At 43.2% G+C, this 15,052-nt stretch overlaps 1 protein-coding gene across 3 annotated transcripts in view; it reads right to left on the bottom strand.

Annotated features, from left to right (window-relative positions):
* The window catches only part of ARL13A (ADP ribosylation factor like GTPase 13A), a 49,715-nt gene extending 39,617 nt beyond the window's left edge, over positions 1-10,098 (bottom strand). For 2 of the 3 annotated variants that reach the window (XR_008622900.2, XM_055106851.1), the window contains exons 1-3: positions 9,958-10,098; positions 7,965-8,037; positions 7,516-7,586 (exon numbers count right to left, since the gene is read on the bottom strand). Coding sequence is in view for 2 of the 3 variants with exons in the window: in XM_055106851.1 (XP_054962826.1) it covers positions 7,516-7,586; positions 7,965-8,023 (130 nt within the window). In the remaining variant the exon portion in view is untranslated. The remainder of the gene's footprint in view (positions 1-7,515; positions 7,587-7,964; positions 8,038-9,957) is intronic. The other variant, XM_034949808.2, reaches the window with a different exon arrangement.
* Positions 10,099-15,052: the final 4,954 nt, after the last annotated feature.

The raw sequence follows: 15,052 nt of genomic DNA, 5'->3' as shown, positions 1-15,052 counted from the left end.
AGCCTCCTGAGTAAATGGGATTACAGGCATGTGTCACCATACCTGGCTAATTTTTTTTTTTTTTTTTGTAGAGAGTTTTGGCATGTTGCCCAGGCTGGTCTTGAACTCCTGGGCTCAAGTGATCTGCCTGCCTTGGCCTCTCAAAGTGCTGGGATTGCAGGCATGAGCCCCCGCACCCCACCTTGGTTATAACATCATGTCAAGGAAAGAGGCACTGAAGAGGGTGGGAAAGACAGTCTTGAATCACCAGCACCACCCTTTCCTCATCCCCTGGCAGCACCACATGGCACAGAGAGAATCTGTGCTTGAAAGAGAGAGTGCAGTGATTGTAGGACTTTGGATTGGAACTCAGTGCTGCCCTGTCACAGCAGAAAACTACATAGGGCAGAATTTGCCTAGCACTTACGGAGGAAGCATTTAGACCAGCCCTAGCCAGAGGGAAATTGTCCATTCCAACAGTTGGAACCTGAGTTCCAGCAAGCCCTGCCACCATGGCCTGAAGTGCTCTGGGGTGCTAAATAAATTTAAAAGGCAGTCCAGGCCACAAGGACTGCGGTTCCTGGACAAGTCCTGGTGCTGTGATGGGCTTGGAGCCAAGGACTCAGGGGGCATGCAACCTAGTGAGTCACCAGCCAGAGTGACCAAGGGAGTGCTTGTGTCACCCCTCCCACCAGTGCCGGGCAGCACAGCTTGCAGCTCCGGGAGGAGAGGGAAGAGTAAAGAGAACATTGTGTTACAACTTGAATACCAGCTCAGCCACAGGAAAATAAAGTACCAGGCAGAGTCCCGAAGCCCCCATTTCAGGCCATGGCTCCCCGATGACATTTCTAGACCCATCCTGGGCCAGAAGGGAACCCAGTGCCCTGAAAGGAAGGACCCAGTCTTGACAGGATTCACCACCACCTGACTAAAGAGCCCTTAGGCCTTTAGTAAACATCCCAAGCAAGCGCCAGGCAGTAGTCACCATGGGCCTTGGCCAAGACCTGGTATTGTGCTGGCTTCAGGTGTGACCCAGCACATTTTCAGCAGTGGTGGCCATCAGGAGAGACTCCTGCTTGAGGAAAGGAGAGAGAAGAGTAAAAAGGACTTTGTCTTGCAACTTCAGTACTAGCTCAGCCACAGTAAAATACAGCACCAAGCAGACTCCTGAAGTCCCTGATTCCAGGCCTTAGCTCCTGGAGGGCATTTCTAGACTCATCTTGGGCCAGAAAGGAACACGCTGCCCTGAAGGGAGAGACCCAGGCCTGGCAGGACTCACTGCCTGCTGACTAAAGAGCCCTCGGGCCTTGAATAAACATTGGTGGTAGCCAGGCTATAGTCGCTATGGGCTTGGGGCTGTGGTGGCCAATTCTGCTTGAGGAAAGGGGAGAGAAATATAAAGAGGACTTTGTCTTGCAACCTGGGTACTTGCTCAGCCCCAGTAAAATAAAGCACCAAGCAGATTTCTAAAGCCCCTGACCCCAGGCCCTAGCTCCTGGTGGCATTTCTAGACCCACCCTGGACCAGAAAGGAACCTGCTGCACTGAAGGGAAATACCCTGTCCTGGCAGGATTCATCACCTACTGACTAAAGTGCCCTTGGGCCTTGAATAAATATCAGGGATAGCCAGGAAATAGTTGCCACAGGCCTTGGGTGAGACCCAGTACTGTGTTGGCTTCATGTGTGACTCAGCACAGTCTCAGTGGTCGTGGCCACAAGAGTGCTTGTATCACCCCTTCCCCAACTCCAGGCAGCTCAGCACAGAGAGAGAGACTCCATTTGTTTGGGAGAAAGTAAGGGAAAAGAACAAGAGACTTTGCCTGGTAAACCAGGGAATTCTCTCAGATCTTACCCAAGACCACCAAAATGGTACCTCTACAGCTTTACAAGAGTCACAGCATTACTAGGCTTAGGGTGTCCCCTAATGCATATACAGCTGCAGTGACCAAATATTTGATGACAACACTCAATTCCCTTTGAGTCCTTCTCAAGAAGGATGGGTAAAAACAACCCCAGCCTGCATAAATACCTAACTCTTCAATGCCCAGACACTGATGAGCATCAATAAACATCAAGACCATCCAGGAAAAATGACCTCACTAAAAGAGCTAAATAATGCACCAGTAACATATTACAGAGTGACAGAGATAAGTGACCTTTCAGACAGAGAATTCAAAATAGTTGTTTTGAGGAAGGTCAATGAAGTCCAAGATAACACAAAGAAGGAATTCAGAATTTATCAGATAAGTTTAACAAAGATTGAAATAAGAGAGTGGCATGATATACTTAAAGTATATCAAGGAAAAAAACTTTTATCCTAGAATATTATATCCAGCAAAATTATCCTTCAAACATGAAAGAGAAATAAAGTATTTCCCAGACAAACAAAAGCTGAGGGATTTTTGTCAACACCAGACCTCTCCTACAAGAAATGCCAAAGGGAGTACTTCAATCTGAAAGAAAAGGATGTTAATGAGCAATAAGAAATCACCTGAAGGTGTAAAACCCCCTGGTAACAGCAACTCATACAGACAAATACAGAATATTGTTATAATACTGTAATTGTGGTATGTAAACTACTCATAGCTTGAGTACAAAGACTAAAAGATGAACCTATCAAAAGTAACAACCATAGCAACTTTTCAAGACAGTATAATAAGATATAAATAGAAACAACAAAAAGTTAAAAAGCAGAGGGGATGAAGTTAAAGTGTACAATTAATATTAGTTTTCTCTTTGCTTGTTTTTGCAATCACAGTTGTCATCAGTTTAAAGTAATGGGGTTTCCAGGGGGCAGTGGGTGAATATTAAAAAAAAAAATGGGTTATAAGATGTTATTTGCAAGCCCCATGGTAACTTCAAATCAAAAAACCTACAACAGATAGACAAAAAATATAAAGCAATAAATCAAAACATACTACCAGAGAAAATCACTTTCACAAAAAGGAAGACAGGAAGGAAGGAAGGAAAAGACCAAAAAACAACCAGAAAGCAAATAACAAGGTGACAGTAGTAAGTCCTTATTAATAATAACATTGAATATAAATGGACTAAACTCTCCAATCAAAAGACATAGGGTGGCTGAGTGGATTTAAAAAAAAAAAACACATGATCTGTTTCCTACAAGAAACACACTTCATCTGTAAAGACACATATAGACTGAAAGGGATAGAAAATTATATTCTATACAAATGGAAACCCAAAAGAGCGGGAGTAGCTATACTTCAGACAAAACAGATTTCAAGACAAAAACTATAAAAAGAGACGAAGAATGTCATTATATAATGATAAGGGGATCAATTCAGCAAGTGTATATAACAATTATATATGCACCCAACACTGGAGCACCCAGATATACAAAGCAAATATTATTAGAGCTAAAGAGAGAGAGATAGACCCCAATACAGCAATAATTGGAGATTTCAGCACCCCACTTTCAGTTTGGACAGATTATCCAGATCAACAATGAAACATTGTACCTAATCTGCACTATAGAGCAAATGGACCTAATAGATATTTACAGAACATTTCATCCAATGAATGCAGGATATACATTATTCTCCTCAGCATATTGATCATTCTGGCAAGGCTGTGGAGAAAGGGGTACCCTCATACACTGTTGTTGAGAATATAAATTATGTTCCACTATGAAAGTTCCTCAAAAAACTAAACATAGAACTACCATGTGATGCAGCAATCCACCTGCTGTGTATGTATCCAAAAGAAGGGAAATCAGTATGTTGAAGAGATATCTGGTGTCCCATGTTTATTGCAGCACTGTTCACAATAGCCCAGATTTGGAAGCAACCTAAGAGTCCATCAACAGATGAATGGATGAAGAAAATGTGGTACATATACACAATGGAGTACTATTTAGCCATAAAAAAAGAATAAGATCTTGTCATTTGCAGCAACACGGGCAGAACAAGTACATTATGTTAACTGAAATAAGCCAGGCACAGAAAGATAAATTTCGTATGCTCTCACTCATTTGTGGAAGCCCTAGAGTAAAATAATTGAACTCATGGAGATAAAGAGTAGAAGGACACAGCCGGGTGTGGTGGTACATGCCTATAATCCCAGCACTTTGGGAGGCCGAGGCAGGCAGATCACCTGATGTCAGGAGTTCGAGACGAGCCTGGCCAACATGGTGAGACCTCGTCTCTAACAAAAATACAAAAATAAGCCAGGTGTGGTGGCACACGCCGTAATCCCAGCTACTTGGGAGGCTGAGGTAGGAGAATTGCTTGAACCCAGGAGGTGGAGGTTGCAGTGAGCCGAGATCGTGCCACTGCACTCTAGCCTGAGCAACAGAACGAGACTCCGTCTCAAAAAAAAAAAAAAAAAAAAAGAAGAGAGTAGAAGGATAGTTACTACAGGGTGGAAAGGATAGTGAGGGGAGGGAATGGGATGGTTAATGGGTACAAAAATATAGTTCGAATGAATAAGATCTAGTATTTGATAGCACAACAGAGTGACTATAGTCAGCAATAATTTGTTGTACATTTAGAGTAAGTGAGGGAGTACAACTGGAATGTTTGTAACACAAATAAATGGTGAATGCTTGAGGTGATGGATACCCCATTTACCCTGATTTGATCATTACACATTGTATGCCTGTATCAACGTATCTCACGTATCTCATAAATATATACACCTACAATGTACCCATAAAAATTTAACAAATTCTAAAAACCACTAAAAAATGGCTTGTGTGCCAAAATGTTTTATAGCTAGTGTCTTCAAGTGTTCACAGTTCTTACTTGCAGACGGGCATTTCCTTCCTAGGCAATTATCTGTTCTTGGCAAAAAACATTCGCAGCAGCTGGGTGCAGTGGCTTAAGCTTGTAATCCCACCACTTTGGGAGGCCAAGGCGGGTGGATCACCTGAGGTCAGGAGTTTGAGACCAGCCTGACCAACATGGTGAGACCCTGTCTCTACTAAATACAAAAAGTTAGCACATGCCTGTAATGTCAGCTACTTGGAGGCTGAGGCAGGAGAATTGGTTGAATCCAGGAGGCTGAGGTTGCAGTGAGCCGAGATTGTGCCATTGCACTCCAGCTTGGGCAACGAGAGTGAAACTCCGTCTCAAAAAACAAAAAACTAACTAACTAACAACAACAACAACAACAAAAACATTCGCAGGGACAAGGGAGGTGAATTATTCAATTTTGGGCACAGAGCAACCTACTAGGTTGATTCTGATGGTCCTGCGTAGACAGAGGTGGCCTGAGACATTCTTCAGAATGTGATATCAGTGCCCATTAAAAAAATTATCTGTGAATGTAGTCACAACCAATAGATTTATGAATAATCCCCCAGGTATTCACTGAGCACAGGGCAAGTTATGCAGTAACAAAATAAATAGACTCTAGGCAGTGTCCTCTAGGAATTAAAATGGGAAACACACCATTCTCACAGGCAAAATAGCATACTGGTAATTCCAGGTGAGTGCTTCCAAAAGCTGGCTGGCCATCAGAAACCCTTGAGGAGTTCTTAAAATATAGATTCCTAGGGCCCACCCAGACTAAAGGGAATCCAGGGATGAGGTTGAGTTGGGGCTCTAGAAAATTATCCCCACGTTTTTCAATAATCTTGTGATTTTTGCTGGCTCCTGGATTTTTCCTGCTGCTATTTACCTTCTTAAACATTTCTGCCTATCAGAGAACTGGGAGAAGCAAGGAGTTAAGTTTGTTTCCTACAAGGGGGGATAAAAGGCTGAACCCATTGGCTAAAATGTGAGGCTTGGAGCTGCTAATGGGACAGAGGAAGTTGTTACAGAAAATGGCAACATGTCGCCGGGCGCAGTGGCTCACACCTGTAATTCCAGCACTTTGGGAGGCTGAGGCAGGAGGATTGCTTGAGCCCAGGAGTTCCAGACCAGCCTGGCCAACATGGTGAAACCCCATCTCTACTAAAATCCAAAAAAATCAGCCAGGCGTGGTGGTGCACACATGTAATCCCAGCTACTCGGGAGGCTGAGGCATGTGAATCGCTTGAACCTGGGAGGTGGAGGTTGCAGTGAGCTGAGATAGCACCACTGCACTCCAGCCTGGGCAACAGAACAAGACTCTGTCTCAGAGAAAAAAAAAAAAAAAAAAGCAAAGAAAATGGCAACATGTTGTCTCAGGTGAATGGCGGAATGGGGGAGAACATCCATTCCATGAATATTTATTGAATACCTACCTGAAAATGCTAAAAGGCCACAGGCTAAAGATACAGAGAGGAAAAAATCCATTATTTCTCCTCAAGAGGCTCACAATTTAGGGGATGGACTTGCAATTGCCTGATGATGTTGTAATAAGTGCATGCCAGAGTGATGCATGGAATAGAGTGGGAGCTGAGGAAGGAGGGCACTGATAGGGAAGGCTTTCCTGAGGTCAAGCTGGGCTGTGACTTGAGGCTTTTGATTTAGCAGGTAGATAATGGTGGAGATAAAATGCTAGGTAGTGGGACAGCATGTACAGAACTAGAAAAGGGGGATGGCAAGTCATTTGTTGTGGCTGTATCAGAGGGCATGTGCAGAGAGCATGGGAAATGAAGTTGGAGGAGGACTCAGGGACCAACTCATAGAGGGCTTTGTGTGCTGCTAAGAAACTTAAGTTTTATCTTGAAGATAATGGCATTGAACAGTTTTGAGCAGGGAAGTGCCATGATCAGACTTTTGTATTAAGTCCTTTCTGGTAGCTATGTGGATTGAATACTGGGCGGGGGGGACAAATGGAGATGACAAGATCAGCCAGAAGGCTGTTGCTGTAGTTCAGGGAAATTGATGAGCACTTCAGGTAGGTCAGTGGCAGAGGAGTCAGGTTAGCCTTTTTTGTTCAGGGATGCCAGGTTAGCTAAAACTCAACCACGTCATCATACTACTTCATTTATCCAATAAACATGGATGGAGGGCATCCTGTGACAGACAGTGCTGGCTTCTTTGATTGGTCCTTAATAAGTAGTATAGTAGCTTTCTGAAATTCTGTGTAACTGCTTCTTGAAATGTCAAGATACTGAACTAGAGACCTGGTATTAAACTTGCACATATCGGAACTGACGACATTTCTCAAGCTCCAACTCTCTATATTAGCTGTCACAGAATTTCATGTTATTAAACTTCTTTATCATCCCACACTTGTCTCTCTTATCTAGACCAAATTCCACTTTAATTGAGCCCTGAAACTAGACATCATTTCAAACATGCTATCCTTCATAATTGATTGCAATGCTTTACGTAGTTTGAACTCACGCCTACTGACCCTATGAAAGGACTTTCAATTAGGATATCTTGTAAAGGGAGCAGGTGACAGACATTACATAAACAGGCTGTTTATGTAATGTGGGGAAGGGAGGGAGGGAAGGGGGAGAATGAGAGAGACAGAGAGAGATAGAGTATGTGTGTGTGTGTGTGTGTGTTAGGAGGTGTTTATGCACAAAAAGAGGGAAATTGAGGGCCATGAAGTAATGCTAGGAAGGAAGGATTATTTCACTGGATTCTGGGGTCCATGGGAGACCCACGCCAGTATCTAATGCTCTTAGTTCCTTACATTTTTGGAATGCCTCCACAAGAACAGTTTTGCCAGAGTTGTTCAAGCCAATGATAGGGATGGTCACATTCCTAGAAATGAAAAAGAAAAATGAGCCCAAAGTCTTAAAACAGGTAGGTTTTAGGCTAAACAGAGAGTTATACTCTTCCTTATTGTTTGGGACTCTGCCTGCAGTAATCTCAATGCATGTACCATAAAAGGCCCAGCCAAAGCAGTAGAAGGTGGTATGGGAGCCCCTCACCAAAGCCCCCAAGGATGCTTTTCTTCCCTGATTCACTTAACCTTGTACAATTGGCCATCCCTCCTCAACCCTGCCCCCAATCTTACAAACACTGCTTAATCACTTCACCTAACAATATATATTATGAAGATTTGTCCCTTGAGGGACTATGGGCAGATTTGTGGGAGGAAATAGTGGAATAGGCCTAGGGAAATAATTGTAATATTACCTTCGTGTCTCTTCTGTTGTCCTTAGGCAAGAGCAGCAGGAGGACAAAAGCCGGAACATGATTCATCTTAGTTCTTAAATATTAAGAGAAGAAAGAAAATAAGAAGTAAGTCCCGTTATAAACACTGAGCCTTTAGTCAGCTTATGACTAAACAGGTGCTGATAAACAGAAAGCCTGGGATTGTTAGAAGTCTATTACTTCATTCTATCCAACTGTGTCTATAAATGTCATAGAAGGAGGAACTGGTTATTCTCAACTGCAGCGACAAGTTCTGTGCTAATGAGTAGCTTTCTTCAAAATGGGGTGATTTCTTAGTATAGCAGCCTACACAGACATAATCAGATGTGACCTATCCCTTCAGCCATAGTTCATCCTTGTTAAGAATATCTTTATTCAACCTTGCAGAGGTTGGGATGATGCCTAAGAGAAGAACCAACTTAGGCTTCTAGACGGACCTATCGGGAGACCTGTTCCAAGTACCAATAATGTCTCTTCTTCAAAGATGTGGGCATTGGTGACCCACTATTAGAGATTTTATACAAGTTTTGGAGCTATCAGGGACCTTAGAGATCGTCTAGTCTGGATTCAAACATTAATCCAGGTGTCCCATCCTCAAAGATTGCCAGGGAGCTGCATAAGCTTCCCAGGTGATGTCAATGCGCAGCTGGATTTGGAAGTGAATGCCTAAGTAAAAAGGATAATTTAGGCAATCACTTCAAGGTTCATCCTTGGAAAGTGGATTGTTTCTACTTTTTGGCTGTTATGAATAATGCTGCTATAAACATTTGTATATAAGTTTTTGTGTGGATATGTTTTCTTTTCTCTTGGGTATATACCTAGGAGTATTACTGCTGGGTTATATAATAAATCTATATTTAACCTCTTGAAGAACTGCCAGACTGTTTTGCAAAGTGGCTACAACATCTTACATTCCCACCAGCAATGCTTGTTTTTTGTTTACAGCTATCCTAGTGGGTGTGAGGTAGGTATTTCATTGTGGTTTTGATTTACATTTTCCTAATGACTAATTATGGTTGACCCTTGAACAACATGGGTTTGAACTGCATGAGTCTACTTATACCAGGCTTTTTTTTTTCAACTAAATGAGGATATTTGTGAATGTGAAACCCATGTATATGCAGGGCTAACTTTTCATATACATGGGTTTCGCAGTGCCAACTGCAGGATTTGAGAATGCACAGATTTTGGTATATGAGGGGGTTCAGGAACCCATTTCCCCCGAGTTTACTGAGGGACGACTGTATGTTGAAGCCCAAAATTGGAGGAAGCCCTGGTTGGGTTAGCAAAGTACTTCAGTTAATGCTTCGATGGGCTTTGCTTAGCTATCTGATGAGCACAGTTTATGTGCCAGCTTATCAATGGATAATTTATCAGGGTTCTGCAGAGTCATCCAGTCATTTACTGTTCTGGAGAGTTGCCATTCCAAAATACTAACATTTCATAGCATTTCTTATAGCACAGCTCAGACCCTAGGAGATCATTAGGTTTCCCATAAGGACCTCCTGGAGAATGGCTCTGGCTTATGCCAGACAAAAGAGAAACTTTATATATGGCCTGTGATCAAAACCAGCCTTACTCCAGTTTTGCACATGAAGCTGATATGACCAGGAGCCTGAAACATCAGAGCCTAATTGTCTGGGTTCCTTGATAGCCATCTCCCTTGGAGAAGAGGCCAGTAACCGCTTCATGTCTGTTTCCTAATAATTGGCAGAGCCTTCTAACTTGATGTCAGGCTCTCTGTGTTTGTCAGTGCCACCAAGAAGTGTCAAATTGGCATCACACAAGTTCTTCCTTTATAAGGAAGGGTAGGTATGAAAACCCAACTGGGAAAATGATTGAATTAGGGATTGCTGGACTGATCCTTTATTTCTAGTGCCTCTTCTGGGTAGCCTGAAGTGAAATCACCTCAACTAAACCTACCATTTCCAAATTTCTTATCTGTAAAATGAAGATAGTGACATATTTTGCTTACCATGAGGTGGTTATTTATCTGATAAGTTGATTCTTTTTGGATGGAAGACATAAGATATGCAGAGTAATAGGAAGATGCATTGAGCTTTCTAGCCTTCTTGTCAGATTAACACAGCTTAGGTTGTCCATTTATAAAAGCTATGGCAACGTCCTAATAATGGTTGTCAAGGTACTGACATGTCTGTGGCAACCACTATCTGGTTCATAGCAACCAAACTCATATCTCCTTACCTTGTATGATTATAGATAATTACTAAAGGAACTTTAAGTCATCATAGTTTTTATTCATTTTACAAAATATTTATATAGAATTTACTTTGTGCCAGGGCTCATTGAAGCACTTTATACACATTAATTCATTTAATCCTTACTACAGCATGACAAAGTAGGGGCTATCATTCCTACTTTTCAGAGATGAAGTTGTTCACAAAGGGGTTACATAACTTGCCAAAGGTTACCTAGCTAATAAATGGTAAAGCCAGAATTCAAACCTAGGCATTCTGGCTTCAGGGTCTGTATTAGGTCAAAGGTCTTGCAGACCTCAGATACCAGAGAAACTGCCTCTGCTCTGTGTATCTCTATCTCTTCTAGCCAAACTGTATCATACTTAGTGAACTTTTTATAAAATGCTTTGTTTTTCAGAATGGTTTTAGAAATACAGAAAAATTGCTAAGACAGTACAGTGAGTAACCATCCCTAACACCCAATTTCCCTCATTGTTGACATCTTACGATGCTGTATTTGTTACAATTAATGAACCAGTATTAATACATTGTTATTAACTAAAGTCCATACTTCATTCAGATTTCCTTAGTTTTTAACTTAAGCTTCTCAGATTTCGTTTTGTTTTGTTTTTTGGAGACAAGGTCTGGCTCTGTGGCCCAGGCTGGAATGCAGTAGTGTGATCATAGCTAACTGCAGCCTCAAACTCCTGGGCTCAAGCAATCCTCCTGCTTCAGCCTCCCAAGTACCTAGGACTGCAGGCATGCACCACCATCCTTGGCTAATTTATTTTTTATTCTTTTTAGAGAAGGGTCTTGCTATATTGCCCAGGCTGGTCTTGAACGCCTGGCCTCAAGTGATCCTCCCACTGTGGCCTCCCAAAGGGGTGGAATTATAGGCATGAGATACCACATCCAGCCACTCTATTTGTCTTTGATGACCTTGACAGGAGTGTTCATCAGGTATTTTGTAGAATACCCCTCACTTGTTGTTTATCTGATGTTTTTCTCATGATTAGACTGAAGTTATGTGTTCTTGGGAGGAAGGCCACAGAGGTAACGTGCCATCCTCATCACATCATATCAAGGATACATGCTGTCAACATGACTTATCACTGATGATGTTAACCTTGATTACCTGGCCGAGGCAGTGTTTATCGGATTTCTCCACTGTAAAGATACTCCCCCTACTTTCTATCCTGTATTCTTTAGAAGGAAATCAGTATGCATTGGCCACACTTATAGAATGGGGAGTTATCCTCCACCTCCTTGAGGTGGAGTATCTACAAAAGTTGTTTGGAATTCTTCTGTATGGGGGGGGGGGGTCTGTCTATTCTTACACATTTGTTTATTAAATCATTCATTTATACAGTATGGGCTCACATATATTTATTTTATCCTCTGATTATAATCAATACCTCTTTATTTTCTTGCTCAAATCGTTCCAACTTTGGCCTGGGGAGCTCTTTCAGTTGACTCCTCCCTCTGACATACTCTCATCATTGTAGGTTTTTAAAATTTTTTATTATTCTTTTTTTGAGATGGAGTCTTGCTCTGTCACCCAGGCTGGAGTGCAGTGGCACGATCTCAGACCACTGCAACCTCTACCTCCCAGGTTCAAGCAATTCTACTGTCTCAGACTCCCAAATAGCTGGGACTACAGGCGCACACCACCACGCCCGGCTAATTATTGTATTTTTAGTAGAGATAGGGTTTCACCATGTTGGCCAGGCTGGTCTTGAACTCCTACCTCAGGTGATCCACCCACCTTGGCCTCCCAAGTGCTTGGATTACAGGTGTTAGCCACCGCATCCGGCCCACATACTTACTCTTAATTCTAAATTTTGAATTGGATCACAGACCAGGCCTTCAGCTAGGGTGACTTATGTATCTATTTGACCAGAACAGACTTGATGTGTGTTTTCCCCCAAGCCCGTGGCCAAACTTGTATCCTAGCCTGTTTTCTTTCTTTCTTTCTTTCTTTTTTTTTAAGACCAAGTTTTGCTCTTGTCGCCCAGGCTGAAGTGCAATGGTGCGATCTCGGCTCACTGCAACCTCCACCTCCCGGGTTCAAGCGATTCTCCTGCTTCAGCCTTCTGAGTAGCTGGGATTATAGGCTTGTGCCACCACGCCTGGCTAATTTTTCTGTATTTTTAGTAGAAATGGGGTTTTGCCATGTTGACCAGGCTGGTCTTGAACTCCTGACCTCTGGTGACCGCCCCCGTCGGCCTCCCAAAGTGCTGAGATTACAGGCGTGAGCCACCGTGCCCGGCCTCCTGGCCTGTTTTCTTATGGTGTCTGGGCTTAGAATGGTTTTTACATTCTTAAAGGGTTAAAAAGAAAAAGAATATATGACAGAGACCGTATGTGTCCTCTAAAACCTAAAATATTTACTATCTGGCCATTTTTAGGAAAAATTTGCCAACCTCCATCCCAGAATCATTACTAATAGTGCCTCCTTTCATGCACAAAAGTGTCCAGGCTTGGATGATACTCTATATGAACACTTATCTTTATCTGAATGAGGCACTTTACAGTCCTTTGAAAGGTCTCAGCTGAAGGCTTTTCTAAATATGTAGATTGATTTTTGGCCAACTGGAGGTTGCGTTTTCCCTTTCTTTTCTCCATACTTGCCATCCAAGGGGAGCTGTCTATAGCTGAGATCTTGTGCTAGCCATCAAGGGAAGTAACCCAGTTGATACTGCTGTTTTTCTGTCATGCCCAGAAATGTGTTAGGTAGAGGAATAATTTACTGTACCTTTCCCCCATCTTGATTTAGTTGTTTTCTTATTTTATAGATGACTCTGAATTCATGTTATTTTCTTTGGTACCTGCTTAGAAGTATGGAGGAAAAGTTTTGACTGAAGAAGGTGAATGGAAACGTGACTGAGACAGGCTAAATTCTGATTAGACCTTGTATTAGGCCATTCTCACACTACTATAAAGGAATACCTGAGAGCTGAAAAGAGTTTTAATTGGCTCTCAGTTCTAGTGGCTGTGCAGGAAGCATGGCACCAACATCTGCTCGGCTTTTAGGGAGGCCTCAGGGAGCTTTTACTCATGGCAAAAGGTGAAGCTGGAGCAGGCACATCACATGGTGACAGCAAGAGCAAGAGAGTTGGGGGGACGTGCCACACACTTTTAAACAACCCGATCTTAGGAGAATTCACTCACTATCATGAGGAAAAACCATGAGGGATCCACCCCCATGACCCAAACGCCTCCCAGCAGGCCCACTTCCAACATTAGGGATTACATTGCTTTTTTTTTTTGAAACGGAGTTTCACTCTTGTCACCCAGGCTGGAGTGCAGTGGCGTAATCTCAGGTCACTGAAACCTCCGCCTCCTGGGTTCAAGCAATTCTCCTGCCTCAGCCTCCCAAGTAGCTGGGATTACGGGCACCTGCCACCATGCCCAGCTAATTCTTATATTTTAGTAGAGACATGGTTTCACCATGTTGGCCAGGCTGGTCTCAAACTCCTGACCTCAGGTGATCCGCCCACCTTGGCCTCCCAAAGTGCTGGGATTACAGGTGTGAGCCACTGTGCCCAGCCAGGGATTACATTTCAACATGAGATTTGGGTGTACGAATATCCAAACCATATAATTCTGCCCTGCCCCCTCAATTCTTATGTTCGTCTCCCATTTCAAAATACAACCATCCCTACTCAATAGTCCTGCAAAGTCTTAACTCATCCCAGTATTAACTCAAAAGTCTCAATTTCAAGTCCAAAGCCTCATCTGGAGATAAGTTTCTTCCACCAATGAGCCTATAAAATTAAAACAAGTTATTTACTTCCAAGATACAGTGGAGGTACAGGCATTGGCTAAACATTCCTGTTCCAAAAGGAATAAATCAGCCAAAAGAAAGGGGCTATAGGCCCTAAGCAAGTCCAAAACCCAGCAGGGCAGTCATTAAATATTAAAGCTCCAAAATAGTCTCCTTTGACTCCATGGCCCACATCCAGGGCACTCTGGTGTGAGGAGTGGGCTCCCAAGGCCTTGGGCAATCCATACCCATGGCTTTGCAGGGGACAGCCTCTGTGGCTGCTCTCACGGGTTGAAGTTGAGTGCCTGTAGCTTTTTCAGGCTCAAGGTCCAAGTTGCTGATGAATCTACCATGCCAGGATCTGGAGGATGGTGACCACCTTCCCACAGCTCCACTAGGCAGTACCCCATTGTGGACTCTGTATGGGCCCTCCCACCCCACATTTCTGCTCTGCACTGCCCACTGTAGTAGAGGTTGTCTGAGGGCTCTGCCCCTGCAGCAGGCTTCTACTTAGGCACCCAGGCTTTCTCATACATCTTCTGAAATCTTGGCAGAGGTTGCCAAGTCTCCTTCACTCTTGCACTCTATGTGCTCACAGACTTAACACCACATGGAAGCCACCAAGGCTTATGGCTTGCACCTTCCAGAGTGGTGGCCCACACTGTATCTGGGGCCCTTTGAGCCAAGGCTGGAGCTGGAGCAGCCTGGATGCAGGGAGCAGTGTCCCGAGGCTGTGCAGGGCAGCAGGGCCCTGGGATGGCTCAGGGAACGTTATTTTCTCTTAGGCCTGCGGGCCAGTGATGGGAAGGGCTGCCTCAAATATTTCTGAAATGCCTTCAAAGTCTTTTTCCCATTGTCTTGGCTATCAGTACCTGGCTCATTTTTAGTCACGCAGAACTCTGTAACAAGTGGTTGGATCTCTGCTGCCTGCTTGGATCCTTCCTCCAAAAAAGCTTTTTCTTTCTTTGCACGTGGCCAGGCTGCAAATTTTCCAAATATTTACACTCTACTTCCCTTTTAATTATAAATTCCAACTGTAAGTTATTTGTTTGCTCCTGCCTCTGAGCATAAGTTATTAGAAACAGCCAGATCACATCTTAAATGCT

Source organism: Pan paniscus, chromosome X (assembly GCF_029289425.2).
Source record: "Pan paniscus chromosome X, NHGRI_mPanPan1-v2.0_pri, whole genome shotgun sequence".
NCBI classification, from domain to species: Eukaryota; Metazoa; Chordata; class Mammalia; order Primates; family Hominidae; genus Pan; species Pan paniscus.
Note: the sequence above shows the minus strand (reverse complement) of the source record. Positions and strands in the feature narration are given on the sequence as shown.